Source organism: Zootoca vivipara, chromosome 13 (assembly GCF_963506605.1).
Source record: "Zootoca vivipara chromosome 13, rZooViv1.1, whole genome shotgun sequence".
NCBI lineage: Eukaryota > Metazoa > Chordata > Lepidosauria > Squamata > Lacertidae > Zootoca > Zootoca vivipara.
Window position 1 is genome coordinate 86,970 of NC_083288.1, and position 15,440 is coordinate 102,409.

A 15,440-nucleotide genomic window follows, 5' to 3' on the forward strand; every position below is an offset into this window, starting at 1 on the left:
CTCTGGGGTTGTGGCACTCATCTCGCTCTATAGACCGAGGGAGCCGGCGTTTGTCGCAGACAGCTTCCGGGTCATGTGGCCAGCATGACTAAAGCCGCTTCTGGCGAACCAGAGCAGCGCATGGAAATGCCATTTACCTTCCCACCGGAGCGGTACCTATTTATCTACTTGCACTTTGGCGTGCTTTTGAACTGCTAGGTAGGCAGGAGCTGAGACCGAGCAACGGGAGCTCACCCCGTCGCGGGGATTCAAACCACCGAACTTCTGATCGACAAGCCCTAGGCTCTGTGGTTTAGACCAAACAATAAATGTAGCATGAGAACCCCAGTTTGCATGTACAAAAGACTCCTTCAAGGAACTTTAAGAAACACAGATAATATATTCATAGAAGTGGTTACAATGCAAACATAACTTGAAGTTATAAGACTGGAATATCCGTTCAATTTAGGATTAAATTAGTGGGCCTTGTAATACCAGAATGGGAAGAGGAATTAGGGTGCAACAAATGGCTAAAAAGAATAGAAGCCTGGCAGCTTGGGTTGGTAACCCTAGTTACCATCCATTCCCTTCACCAGAAAAAGCACATGAGTATTGTAGAACTTGTTTGGAGAGGGAGGGCCTTGCTAGCAATTGAGAGGACAATGTTTGGTAGAAAGCCAGGCCAGGCACTACATCTGTTTGTCTCTCAGTGCATAAAAGCTTTCCCAGTGAGCTGCTGCATTTTTCTCTGGAGACCTACACAGCTGCTGTTGTGGAAAAAGTGGGGAAAGAACAACACATCCCCTCTGAGGCTTTAATAAATATTTAGCCTTGAGAGGTCCTTTCCCATTCTGCTCCAGGTCAGCAAATAAACGCAGCACTATTAAGGCGGTTGGGTGTGCTTGCAAACATTGCTTTGAAAGGCACAGATGAGCAGGGCCGTGGGATCGAAAGGAACAAGATGTTTCCATTGGCCCTTTTGAGATGATGTGCAATATACTGTAAACTGTTCTGATTTTCTCACATCCTTTCCCTTCTGCACACAAGCATCCATGAAAAGCACAAGCCCACAGGACGGCATTTGCAGAAGGTCTTTCATGGCAGTAATTGCAGCCGTGGAGGATGGTCATGGTGGAAGGTGTCAAATTGTGTGTTCAGTGTACGACACCGCCCCCCCCCCCCGCTTGCAATGTAATCATTTTTGAAAGGCTTGGGGAGAAATTCAGTTTTATGACAGGTGCAACTTCCTGTCCATTGGCGTATCTGCAATGGAATAAACCATCTCTATGAGACAAGACAGTAATGACTTAATTTAATTGCCATCGGTGTAAGCAGGCCTGTGCAGAGCTTGCCTGAGGCCTGAGGCTTGTCAGAATAAAGTTAAATACTCAAAGAAGAGAGCAGCCGGTCGCTGGTGGGGACTTGATTTAAGTGATGAATCTGGATGCAGTGAATTGCGTCTAGGCCACTATCTAAACATAATATCGGCCCAAGAAAATGGAATACTCCCCATTTGCTCAAAATAATTTAGAAGAACAGCATTTCCGTGTGCTCTGCCACTCGTCACGGTGTTCCGTGCACCAGAAGCGATTTAGTCATGACCCAGAAAAGCTGAATAATGGGGAAGAAGGATGGGATGCAAATGCTAACAAATCACTGCACTGCCTACTGTTTCACAGGAGTGTAAGCAGACTGTGCTTAAAAAACAACCATAGGTAAGCCACCTGTTTTCTCTATAGCCAACTATAGGAAGAGCTTCTTCATGTGTTGTATCTAGACAGGAGTGTCTGGCCTAATGAGCATCACAACTCATCTCTGGAAGGTCTTGCACGCATGAAACAGTTGCTGAGACTGAAAGTCCCCTCCTCTCCAGGTGTTCCCCCCCAGCAATCTGAGACTGCACCTGCGGAAAGGTAACTTCTCCTTGGCCCTCTTCATGCCTCTCCTGGTTCTGGGAGACCTGTTTGGGAGGAGAGCTTGCCGCAGTAGGAGGGAGAGACGCCTGTTCCTCTTCACCAGTCAGACCCATCTCTGCTTCTTGGCCTCCCTCTTCTCCTGCTTCAACTTCTCCCCCTGATTTTGGACTACTCTCTGCCCGAGACTCTGCCCGCTCACTCAGCCCTGTTTCCTCTTCAGCTTCCGACACCTCCTCCTCCCAGTCTGCGCCCTCTTCTCCCTCTGACCTCTCATTGTCTCCCACCACCAACCCCTGGAGCCTTCCTCCCCAGGGGGTTCCCTTAGGGGTTCCACCAGATGGGGCCTCCCAACACTCCCCTGCATACAACCAGCCTGTGACATATACTCTGTACATATTACTCATCTCTCTGTTGTTTCATTAGTATATTTAATAAAATCATACTATACAGTGTAAAAATTTATCTTGCTTTATCTCTCCCCTTGCTACCTTCAATTTTTGTGACAGCTTTTTCATTATGGCTGTTTGCCAGATGATATACCAGCGTTCAATATTCATTAATTGCAAGGTTTTCCAGGTTCTGGATATTATCGTTTTAGCTGCTGTTAATAAATGTGTTATTGATTCCTTACTTCTTAATTGGTCCATATCTGAAGTATATATGGTAAATTATGCTGGGGTTATTTGGATTGTCTGAGCTGTGAGCTGTAATCTGAGATATCGCTTTAAAAACTTCCTTCCAAAATTGTTGTATTTGTAGACATTCCTACCACATATTTGGTATGTACCTATAATTAGACATCCTTTCCAACATAACAGAGAGCTATTGGGCTTTATATAAGATAGGCACCTCAGTACGTACTAAATACCACCCAGGCGTAATTGATAGTGAACGTTCCCTAGTAATAGCTGACAGATATTTATATGGTGCTTTTGTCCAAAAATTGTTTCATTTATGCTCTTCAAAGTTTGTATCCCAATATAATTCCCACGAGCTTTTTAGATTTTGTTGGGGGCAAAATGGGTTCTCAATAAGGGGGTTGTGTTTTACATATATGAATGAAATTAATTTCTTAGTCGTTATTCTATCTCTTATTACTATCATTTCATATTCTGTTCGTTTCCTTGTAGCCTCATTTTTAATTTTTGTAAATGTAAGAAATGATCTCAACTGATAACAGCCATGAAAATTGATTATTTTCTAAATGGACTTGCATCTCCGCTGCTGTAAGAGGTTTCCCTTTCCTATAATAATCTTTCAGATAGCTCCAGGAATGGCAGCTGGTCTTACAGATCAGAATATATTATGCTTTAAAATTTGAGTTAGTTCGTGGTTTTTTTAATCTGGGCTTGCTGTGCTCTAACTCCCCTGCATTCCATGGTGGAATGCCAAGAGCTGTAACTTACGAGTTTACTTTTTAATTGTGTTTTTATCTTTCTCGCTGTTGGCCATGCACAAGCAGAGATGAATCAGCACCTGCGAGACAAGGCTGGATTGTTACTGCTTAAGTTGGGTGAAAGACAAAACCAGGAAGGACTTTATTATATGGGAAGTTGTAACCACTCGCTTCATCCATAGGGCTCACAAAAGGGGTAGTTGTGCCTCTGTTGCATTGAGCAATTCTAGCTAGCCAGAACATCAGGGGGTATCGTTGAACTCCTGTACCCTCCTCTCCGCCCCACAGTTGGCATCCAGTGTCTGGATTTTCTATCTCCATGATGGCACTTACCCATGGTCGAGCCTGTAGGGCCCCCCTCCCTCCTCCAAAAGCCCAGGATGTTGCCCACAGTAAAAATCTACACTGCACTTTTTTGGAAAAGGAAAGGAAATACCATTTGGGGATAATAATAATAATAATAATAATAATAATAATAATAATAATAATAATTTATTTATACCCCGGCCATCTGGCTGGGTTTTCCCAGCCACTCTGGGCGGCACAACAGAAAAATGAAATAAAACAATTAAACATTAAAAGCCTCCCTAAACAGGGCTGCCTTCAGATGTCTTCTAAAAATCTGGTAGCTGTTTTTCTCTTTGACATCTGATGGGAGGGCGTTCCACAGGACAGGCGCCACCACCGAGAAGGCCCTCTGCCTGGTTCCCTGCAACTTGGCTTCTCGCAACAAGGGAACCGTCAGAAGGCCCTCGGTGCTGGACCTCAGTGTCCGGGCAGAACGATGGGGGTGGAGACGCTGCAAGCCTAGAGAGTCCTGTTGCTATAAACCAACCACTGCTGATGAGGTGTTTAATTGGTGTAGTGATCTGGACCTTGGTGGTGAGGTCTTTGCTGACAGAGGGCAGTACCAGCTCTTGCAGGACAAAATTACACTGATCATAGGAAAAAACGCCCCAAGGCCAGCATGGACTACTGGAACCATGCATGAGGTCACCTGTGACAGTACCTGGGAAGATTCGTTTCACACCCTGGATCTATCCACCTCTGCCCCTGAGCTACTGGGGGTGGATGAACTTGGAAGGCAGGATTGTTGCAGGGGTGCCCACCCACATGCACTTGCCAGTGTTATGGCCTGCAAGACTTCGATGCCTTGAAAGAACAACACCCCTGGGAGATGGACAACTCTTTGTTTCCAACATAGGAAGCAGCTGCCAGCGAGATGATTGGACACCACTTCCATGCTCCCATGCTGATGTAGTAGGTACTATTGAGGCCCCTAATCTTAAGGGAGCTAACTCAACACCTCATGCTTCTGCCCAGGACTCGAGGTCTAAGGTGATCCGACGTAACTGGCCAGTTCTGCATTCCGGTGGACTGGAGGCCGAACTGTTAGTGGACATTCAGGACATTTTAGGGCCATCTATGAAACTAGACAATGACCTCTGCTGGAAATGTACGAGCAGAGGGCCAGTATTGAACTTGTTTCCCATGACTTAGTGTTGCAGAATAACTTCTTTGTATCTGATACATTTGTCTGCAAATAGAATCATAGAATCATAGAGTTGGAAGAGACCACAAGGGCCATCCAGTCCAAGCCCCTGCCAAGCAGGAAACACCATCAAAGCATTCTTGGCATATGCCTGTCAAGCCTCTGCTTAAAGACCTCCAAAGAAGGAGACTCCGCCACACTCCTTGGTAGCAAATTCCACTGCCGAACAGCTCTTACTGTCAGGAAGTTCTTCCTAATGTTTAGGTGGAATCTTCTTTCTTGTAGCTTGAATCCATTGCTCCGTGTCCGCTTCTCTGGAGCAGCAGAAAACAACCTTTCTCCCTCCTCCATATGACATCCTTTCATATATTTGAACATGGCTATCATATCACCCCTTAACCTTCTCTTCTCCAGGCTAAACATACTCGGCTCCCTAAGCCGTTTCTCATAAGGCATCGTTAGAGAGCTCCTCGTTGAGTTAATACAGGCCCGTACAAACGCTAAGTGCAGACACATAATGGAAGTTGGGCTGCAAGGAAAGGAAATGTGAGGCAGAGCGGTAGAGGCGGGGTGGGACGGAGTTGAGATCCCAGCATTTGTCACCTTCCCCAGTAACACCCAGAAGCTCCCAGGCGGCCGGCGGTTCTTGGCTCTTCTTACAAGAGCCCCATGAGGCTTTGAACATGGACAAGAGACATGTAAGGAACTGGCTCTGTTGAAATGAAGTGGGAATTACTGATCCAATTTCCTTATTGGATCAGTTATTCCCCCAAGAACAAACCCAGGTTGGTTTGGGTGTATATAACTGTCAGTAAACAGTTTCAATCTAATGACCAGAATGACTGTAAATATTTTATAATCTAGATTTAACAAAGAGATTGATTGGTATGACTCAACATTGGTGGGATCCTTGGGAAGAACCACGATTCTTGAATGCTTTGAAGTTGCGGGAAGTGGGTTACTGGCTAAAATGGGGTTGTGTTGCCTGCCACCCCAGTCTCTGAGCGGTGTAAGAGTCCAGGGGTTGCAGCAGCCACTATGATGGAGGGGTTTGCAGCATTAACGCCTCAGGATGGTATTGCTTCTCCCAGAGCCACAGCCTTGGATTCCAACAGAAATCAGGCATCGCTCTGTCTCCCAGCTGCCCAGCCTGCAGCTTCTAGCTTGCACACCCCACTCAAGTTTTTTTTGTCTTTCAAACTACCAGACAGTGGAGGGAAGTTCCTTTGTTACTTTAACAACCCAGGCTTAGGCCGTGGCCTCATCAGGAAGCTAGTCTGGCTATTCCTGGAATTGAATCTGTGTGGGATGCAGGAATTGGAAGGAGGCTCCCCCTCCCCCAAGAACACATTGTATAGCCAGGCCATTTGTGGAAGTGTGTGTTCTTTAAATGTTTTGTAAAAGGATGTTTCAAAACATCACCACGGGGTAGAATAATAATAATAATAATAATAATAATAATAATAATAATAATAATAATGCCACATGATTTTCCCACCTTCAAGTTTTAAATTACTTCCTTTATCTTCTCCTCTGATACCTCCTTTTCCATACATCTACTGTCCTCTTCCTTTAGTATAGGTATTGCTATGGTATCTAATAATTTATTCTAGAGAGGGAGTGGGGAGGAGTACAGAGAAGAAAAACTTATTAAATTCTACAGATACTGATTTTGTGCTATAAACCATTTCTTCTGTTTGCATTTTATACCTGTAATTACAGCTTTGTTTCTCTTTTTTTTTGCAACCAGCAGCTAATAGTTTGGATCCCTTACCCCCATATTCATAATACTTTTGTTTTAAATTTAATAATTGGTACCATTGCTTTATCAATTTCTATTGCTTCTACGGTAGTTCTTTTCACTTAATAGGTAGTTGTTTGTAAGCTTGTTTTGAACTTGTTGCCCTGTGCTTGGCTCCAGGGAAGAGACTTCCTGTTCTAACTGTGTATTTTGTGTCCTGTAGATTTTATTCAGTCTTGATTTTTCTTGCATCCATAGACCTTTAAACACTGTCTTCATTGTTTCCCACAGCAATTCTGAAACTGTTCCTTCTGTATTATTTTTCTTTTTTAAAAAAAATCCAATGATGTCAAGGACAGGACCAAAATACCAAATATGGCTCACAATTTCTGACAAGAGTTAATAGGAAGTGTGCGCTCAGTGGAGCGTGGTCTGTTATTTTGATTTCGCCAATATGAGCTGCCTGCACTTCCTTTAAAAGTCTATTTTCGATTGTGAGCTTTAAAAAAAGGGTGAGAAATGTGTGGGTTGTCTCCCCTGGATTACTCCCACTCCATACATCCCTTAGACCAGGCATCCCCAAACTGTGGCCCTCCAGATGTTTTGGGCTACAACTCCCATGATCCCTAGCTAGCAGGACCAATGGTCAGGGAAGATGGGAATTGTAGTCCAAAACATCTGGAGGGCTGAAGTTTGGGGATGCCTGGCCTAAGACCCCACTCCTACAATGTTCTCAGCAATTTCAGTTGTTTCTTGCCCTCCCCCTTTTTTTAACTTCAGTGTTGTTTTACATTGCCTTTTCCATGCGGAATTGGGGTGTGTGTGTGAGAAAAGCCTCTTACATTCTAATTTTAATCTCCCCCAGTTATTGACTTGTAAGATTGAGGCACGTCAAAAAAACAAAAACAAAACAAAAAAACAACAACCCCACTTCCTGTATGGGTTACTCTTAAAGGCAGCCAGCCCTCTCTCTGAGTCTCTCCCAAACATCAGAAAAGCATGCTGCTCACTTACAACTCCAATAATCCTAAATGCTCATTAGCCTGAATGCCAAGTATCTGGGCACATGGAGATCCTAAAAACTTGTGGTTAACAATTGCACACACTTCAGCTGTCAAATTAAGAAACTTTATTAGGAATAAAGGGTAGGGAGGCTGGCAGAAGGTCAAAACAGAATGCTAAATAAATCTGAGCTCTGTGGCTCTAAAAGGACCTATTACCCCTCCTCCTCCTCCTCCTCCTCCTCCTCCTCCTCCTCCTCCTCCTCCTCCTCCTCTACCACTACTATGACCATTTTAGGCATGTCCAATTGACACACAATCACTGACGCATGCCCCCTTTTGGACCTGGAAAAAGGCAGAATGTGGGCAGAACAGGGGCAGGGGGAATTTAGCATAAGGGGTTCCAGGAACAGAACCCCCATGAAAAATGATTGCCTCCTGTCATTAAAAAACAAATATTAATAGAATTAATATTATATTTCTACCTATATCTCTACCGATCTAAGATCTATTAAAACATACAGATAATTCCAATGAAAAGGGCACAGCACCAGCCATTTCCTTAGAATCATAGAGTTGGTAGAGACCACAAGGGCCATCCAGTCCAACCCCCTGCCAAGCAGGAAACACAATCAAAGCATTCTTGACATATGCCTGTCAAGCCTCTGCTTAAAGACCTCCAAAGAAGGAGACTCCACCACACTCCTTGGCAGCAAATTCCGCTGTCGAACAGCTCTTACTGTCAGGAAGTTCTTCCTAATGTTTAGGTGGAATCTTCTTTCTTGTAGTTTGAATCCATTGCTCCGTGTCTGCTTCTCTGGAGCAGCAGAAAACAACATTTCTCCCTCCTCTATATGACATCCTTTTATATATTTGAACATGGCTATCATATCACCCCTTAACCTTCTCTTCTCCAGGCTAAACTGTTCCTCATAAGGCATCGTTTCCAGGCCTTTGACCATTTTGGTTGCCCTCTTCTGGACACGTTCCAGTTTGTCAGTATCCTTCTTGAACTGTGGTGCCCAGAACTGGACACAGTACTCCAGGTGAGGCCTGACCAGAGCAGAATACAGTGGTACTATTACTTCCCTTGATCTAGATGCTATACTCCTATTGATGCAGCCCAGAATTGCATTGGCTTTTTTAGTTGCTGCATCACACTGTTGACTCATGTCAAGTTTGTGGTCTACCAAGACTCCTAGATCCTTTTCACACGTACTGCTCTCAAGCCAGGTGTCTCCCATCCTGTATTTGTGCCTTTCATTCCCCCCCCCCCAAGTGTAGTACTTTACATTTCTCCCTGTTAAAATTCATCTTGTTTGCTTTGGCCCAGTTGTCTAATCTGTTAAGGTCATTTTGAAGTGTGATCCTGTCCTCTGGGGTATTAGCTACCCATCCCAATTTGGTGTCGTCTGCAAACTTGCTCAGGATGCCCTCAAGCCCATCATCCAAGTCATTGATAAAGATCTTGAATAAGACTGGGCCCAAGACAGAACCCTGTGGCACCTCACTAGTCACTTCTCTCCAGGATGAGAAGGAGCCACTGATGAGCACCCTTTGGGTTCGGTTAGTCAGCCAGTTACAAATCCACTGAATGGTAGCATTGTCTAGCCCGCATTTTACCAGCTTCTTTACAAGAATATCATGGGGCACCTTGTCAAAGGCCTTGCTGAAATCAAGATAGGCTACATCCACAGCGTTCCCTTCATCTACCAGGCTTGTAATTCTGTCAAAAAATGAGATCAGACTGCCTTAAAGGCAGTCAGCTTCCCAAAGCCTTTTGGAATAAGATCTTCACTTGCAGACAGAAGGACAACAAGGAGCCAGCCATTCTAGCTTCTCCAGGGAGAGATTTCCAAAGTTTGAGAACAGCCACCAAGACAGCCCCGAGAATCCTAGCTGCACCAGTTCTGGTTTACTCATAAGCAGCAAGGATAGTCAACTTCACATAAAGTCCAGTTTGGAAGCCTGATGTTAAGAGGAAACCTGGATTCCTGGTGCTGCAAGAAGCAGATCAGCTTTTACGTGGGAGGAGTGACCTCCAGACTCTTTCTGACCATTAAGATTTTGAGTTGGTCACATATCTCATGTCTCTCTTAAGTATCCTCTTTGCATTTGAAAAGGACTTGCAGGGGATACCTGTCAGACTGGCTTGGAGAAGACCCCTCCTCTTCAGAGAGGGGGGAATTTGCGGGCGGGACCCGCTCTACGCAGCAGGCAGGGGGCGGGTCTCGCCCCCTGCTCCACCTTTACCTGCCGGGCTCAGGGCTGGCCAATAGGGCCAGCTGGGGGGGCAGAGCTAACAGGTCTTTAAATTAGTGCGGCAGGCTCCAGATCGCCCCTCTTTGCCCCTGCACCACATCGGATCTCCCACTCACCCGCCCTTTAGGTCGTCCCTTAGTCAGGTACATTTTGACCTTGCTATGGACTTCGGTTGGTCGCCTTTGGGTCGCCTTTGGTGGCCCAAAGGGTCCGGGTAGGAGTTTTTTCTCCAATTGGCTAATTGGCACCGGCCTCTTGGTTTTTTTCGCCTACCTCGTAGCAATTCGTCACAACTTCTTCTTCGGTATTTGGCGGTAGGCATTGGAATATGGAGTTGTCTGGTGTGTTTGAGGACTGGTTGTGGCCATCATCCAACCCTCCTCGTATAGGGGTATCCCCTTAAGGGATCCGGCGGTCGGGGTGGCTAGGGCCATGGCACGACCCCGGTGGCACCAGGGGGAGCTTTCAGTTGTATTTGCATCAACAGGCTCCTCCCTTGGGGTGTTAACCTGATATGACCCCCCGCCGAGCGGGGTGGAGTCACGCTTGCTAGGGAGTCCAATGCCTAAGCCAATACCTCTCACTTGCTTTAACCAATAAAGTTGTGGCCTTATTCTAACCATTAACCTTAATACCACGTGTCACTGTGTCTTTATTTCTTGCGGGGGGCGGGTCCTCGAACCGCAAAAGGTGGGCAGCTCAGTGCTTTTCTTCACATGGTGGAGTTCTCCTGTCTGTTAGGGTCATCTTGAGTCCTCCTGATTCTATCTTCTGCAGTATTAGCTACCCCTCCCAGTTTGGTGTCATCTGCAAATTCAATGCTTCTTTGGGTTCGCTCTGTCAACCAGCTACAAATCCACCTACCGCTAGCATTACACAGCCCACATTTTACCAGCTTCTCCACAAGAATATCATGGCGGACTTTTTTGAAAGCTTTATTGAAATCAGTGTCACAACTGCAAGGTTCTTAATACCCTTGGGTGCAGCTCATCAGGCCCTGGAGATTTGAATGCCTTTAAAGTAGCTAGGTGTTCCCTGACTACCTCTTTTCCTAGCTTGGGCTGCAGCTCCCTCCTTGCATTGTTTATTCCGTTACCATCAAGTTTGGCATTGCTTTCCTTTTGGGTGAAGACAGAGGCAAAGTACAGTAGTGTTGAGCAGTTCTGCTTTCTCTCTGTTACCCAATAGCATTTCTTCATCTTTTCCATGTAAAGGACCTACCATTTGCTGCTCTTCCTCTTCCTTCAAACAGAAATGAATAAACTCTTATTATTATTGCAAGTCTGATCTCATTCTGAAAGTTAGCCTGCCTGACTTTCTCCCTGCAAGTGTTTGCTACTCATGTAGACTCCTCCTCCTTAGTGATTTCCTCTTTCTTCCATTTCTTATACTGTATATGCCTTTATTAACTCTCAGTTCATGTAAACTCCTTATGCAGCCACACTGGTTTCCTTAGATGCCTCCCACTTTCCTTTCTTGTTGGAATAGTTCGCAATTGTTCCTTCAATATTTCACCTCTAAGAAACTCCCTTCTCTTTGCATATTTCTGACTGTGGATTCTCACCCAGCAGTTCCTTAAGCTTTTTGAAATAAAGTCCAGAGTGTGCATCTGAATACACTCCGTGTTCTCTTTCTTCTGTATCAGGAATCCCAAATGGAGAGAGCCACTTTCTCCCTAAGCAGCTAGTTTTCTGTGTGAAAATGGCTCAGTTAAACAATAATATTCCTGCACCTACTTAATGAGGTGGTAGAAACCCAGAGGGGCTGAGATTTTTAGAATGTATAAATCAGGTTTCAGCCATTTGGACTCTCTCTTCTGAAGCCACTTTGAAATACAGTCTCTCACAAAATTCTCCTTCTTTGTTCTTTAAGTAGTGTGGGGCCAGAGAATAAAAACAGAGTCTGTATCGGAGTGGAACCAGCCCAGCTGCCGAAGGGAGATAATATGGTAAGCATTAACTGGACTTCGTTGATGTTTAAATGCTGTGGGTGTATTTTTTCTACAGAAAAACACTGTCTCCATGTTCCTTGGAGGAAGAAAACCTACAAATATTTAGTATTTTAGCTAAATTTAGGCATCTCAAAAGGTTATCCAGAGATGAGACAAAGTAAAGACTCATCAAGAAAATCATAGATAAAAAGTCACTAAGTACATTATATTATTACTTGATATATTATTATGACTTTTTAAAAAAACACAACTAAATTGGATCCTTTCCGTTCAATATGTCTAACAACAAGGCAGAGAAGTAAGACTAGAAGGCCCTATAGAATAGGGTTGGCTAAAATTCAACATCCTGTAGATTTTCTTAGCTTTGAATCAGGTTCTTCGGTTGTAGGCTGCACTGGGCAGGAACAGGGGACCGTTCAGTCATGTGGTCTGAAATGGTCCCGATCTAGAGACAAGACTAATTAAGGTGGATGGACAGCCTAGAGGGCCCAGCCCATGTTGCTTTCCAAGGACTAAGAGAGGTTACTCTGAGGGATTATGTCCAGAGGAACAGTCTGGATTGCCTAAGGCTCTCCAGCAAGCTTCATGGCTAAGTTTTGCATCTTGGGTTTCTCATGGCTAAACCAACACTTGCTCTTTGTATCACACACCTGGCCCACAGTTCAATATATGGATTTTTTTTTTTGCTGATATAGTCTGCTACATACCTAAGCATTTTGTGCCTGCATGTATACTGGAAGTTGCCTTACCTGTGTTTTCCTCTATTTCAGCTGAAGTGCTGCCATAAAAAATATGGATGTACCACCTGTGATATTTTCCACCTGCAGTTCCACACAGGGGCTGTTCAAGGATATAGTCTGGTGTTTGACAAAGAGGACTTGGATAATGCAAACACAGGCAAGTTTCCATCTACCTTTGAATATGGCAGATTGCTTAAACAGTACTCTGTCTTGTCAGGATTCAGCCTCAATCTGTTAGCCACCAACCGCCTCCAGACACTCAAGCAGGACATTCATTGCCTTCACTGGTTCTGATTTAAAAGAGAGGTAGAGCTGGGTATCATCCGCATACTGATGAACACCCAGTCCAAACCCCCTGATGATCTATCCCAGTGGCTGCATATAGATGTTGAAAAGCATGGGGGAGAGGACAGAACTCTGAGGCACCCCACAAGTGAGAGCCCAGGGGTCTGAACACTCATCCAGACAGAAGTACTGTTTTGGGGGGACAGGGGGCGGGCAGGTGTGGAGGACTCCCTGGTCCTGAATGGGGTAACTGCCCCTGAAGGACCAGGTGCACAGCCCACTCCCAACAGAGCAAAAACAAAAAAACCCAACATTTAAAACGCCACAGATTAAAAGCCATTTAAAAACATTTCCGGAGCAGCAATGTCCCAGTGGCCACCCAGGAGCCTTTGAGCTGTTCCAGGTGAGTGTGGGCCCTGCCCCCGAAATGGGCCTTGCAGCAGCAGCAGGGAGCAGGTCCTCCTCCCAAGACCTACATAAATAAATACGTTGTGCACATTTAAAACAAATATGTTTGGTAACCAAGCATTGATTTTTGAACTCCTCTGTCCTTTGGACCAAAGCCTCAATAATTTTTAAGTGTCTTCAGATGAAATAATCCTTCTATAAAAATCTTGATTTCCATATGTGCCCGACTGTTCCCTGGGAACGGAACCTTCTAAAACAAATTGTGGTACCTTTCCAGGTGAACATTTCCCTGATTATGGAAAAGTTGAACTGTTGTTTTCAAGATCCTCAGAAAGAATCCAAGGTGAGTATCCTCAAAAATAACCCGCCTTCCAGCGGAATCCTATAAGTTGTAACTCCAAACTAGGCTCACTTGATTCCAAAGGGCTCACCGAGGAAGGAATCAATGGCTGAAAAGCAAAGGACGTTGTCCATGTTTCAGCACTCCCTTCAGGAGGAATGGGGGCTTTCACTGAGAGTGGGGGCAGATAACCTTCAGTACATAGAATCATGTAATTTTTTAGAGGTGGAAGGAATATGCATCTGTCCTGTGAGTGTAAGTCTGTGATTGGTGCCTTTGGATTTCAGCCTTCATGTGCAATATCCTAGTTTCATTTTAAAATATTTCTCCTGGGTTGGTTGGCAACCAGTAGCTGGCAGTAATCCGCGTGAAACGGATTTCAGCGCAGCTCAGAATGCAGCTCTGACTTCATCCATTAGGAAACCATATAAGAATTTTACTTGTTTTTAAACCTTCTAAATGAAGCCCACTCTACCTTGATGGCAAGCCCTCAGTATTCATTCCCCTGAAATGAAGCTGCATAAAAGGAACATTTCTTTGTGCTTCTGTTTGTGCTTCAGGAGGATGGGTTTTGCTAGGTACTTAGAAGCAAGGCTTTTTTTCCTGGGGGTATTCAAGAGTGCACTCACCCCCCCCAAAAAAAGGTTAAAAATGTGGCACTAACTTGTAAGAACTTCATGGTGAGAACCAGCACCTTTTGTTCTATGAAAAAGTACTGCTTAGAAGGCTTAAGCAAAGATCCATAATACAAATTTGCATTCAGATTGCAAATGCTACCTTACATGTATAGATAGATATGGGTTTAGGCCAGCTTTCAGAAGCCAACTCTGGGTCTCCTCTGTGCTAGAGGTGTCAACAGGATTTTCTGGACACAGTACTTTGCAGTAGGCCTTACACAAATTGACGTGGTGGGTGACTGAGATCTCATCACCATTGTGCTTTGGCAGAAGCAAAGTAAGAAAAGAAGCAGGATCAGGGCCTCCCTCCAGCTAAACTCTGGCTTGCATGTTGCATCACCACTGCGAGGGGTGAGCTTTGGACCTTATTACACAAACATGTTATCTGCAGCGATAAATTCCTTGGGCTGGGGTGGGGGGTGGGGAGGAAGCCCAGAACTTCCAGTTAACTTTATTGGCAAATGAAAGCATCAGAATTACTCATAGTTAAAACCCTAGGCATGATTTTATGGGCTTACATTCATTAGTTATTTACTGCAGAGGAAAGAATGCATCTTTCAGTGCTTCCCCACACCTGAACTGTCAGCTCAAAGAAAGCTAGGACTTCAGGAAGAAGCATTTGAACATTTTCACTTATGTGCTAGCTTTTTCACATACAGAGTTTTGAGGTGGGAAAGAATTCAGCCATGAGACCTTCTCACCTGTACTACTAAGTAGCGCAGTCTGCCTTGCAGCACAGTTTGTCTTTCCCTGCACATTTGAGTCACTTCTTGTTCTAGTTCTTGATGAGGAAGTGAAACTGCCCTCCATAGTGACCTCAGTAAACTAGCCAGTGCTGATTGGGGGGTATTTGGAGATGCCAAACTTAAACTTCCGGTTCTCATCTTTTAGGATGTGAAGAGCTACAGAATGGCCATGGTGTGCTAGTGGACTCCAGCTGTTCAGATCCACTGATTTGCTGGGATTCTTACGAAAATATGAGTGCTGATGAGGAAGGTAAGTTGCGACCAGGCAGTGGCGTTCCTACCCTGGCTGGTACCGAGGGTGGCATCCCGCACGTGCGCACTCCACAGAGGGCAAGGCGCATGCGCAGTCCACACGGCACCCCGTACGGAGTCCACAGCTCCACAGGCAGACGGATTGCGTTCCTTCCCGCCGCTGCCCGGTCCTTCATGCCTTCTTCTCCCCGGCTTGGCTTTTTCTAAGCATGGGCTGGGAATACGAAAGGGCTTCCGTGCTGGCTGGGAACTGC

The 15,440-nt window shown here is 45.1% G+C and overlaps 1 protein-coding gene across 10 annotated transcripts in view; it reads left to right on the plus strand.

Annotated features, from left to right (window-relative positions):
- TNS3 (tensin 3) overlaps positions 1–15,440 on the plus strand; it is an 80,495-nt gene that overhangs the window by 10,319 nt on the left and 54,736 nt on the right. For 5 of the 10 annotated variants that reach the window (XM_060282026.1, XM_060282027.1, XM_060282025.1 and 2 more), the window contains 4 exons: positions 11,660–11,735; positions 12,509–12,635; positions 13,449–13,514; positions 15,080–15,184. In XM_060282026.1, the coding sequence (XP_060138009.1) occupies positions 11,660–11,735; positions 12,509–12,635; positions 13,449–13,514; positions 15,080–15,184 (374 nt within the window). Of the gene's footprint in view, positions 1–1,718; positions 1,893–11,659; positions 11,736–12,508; positions 12,636–13,448; positions 13,515–15,079; positions 15,185–15,440 lie in introns of all 10 variants that reach the window. The other 5 variants (XM_060282028.1, XM_060282022.1, XM_035136332.2 and 2 more) reach the window with 4 other exon arrangements.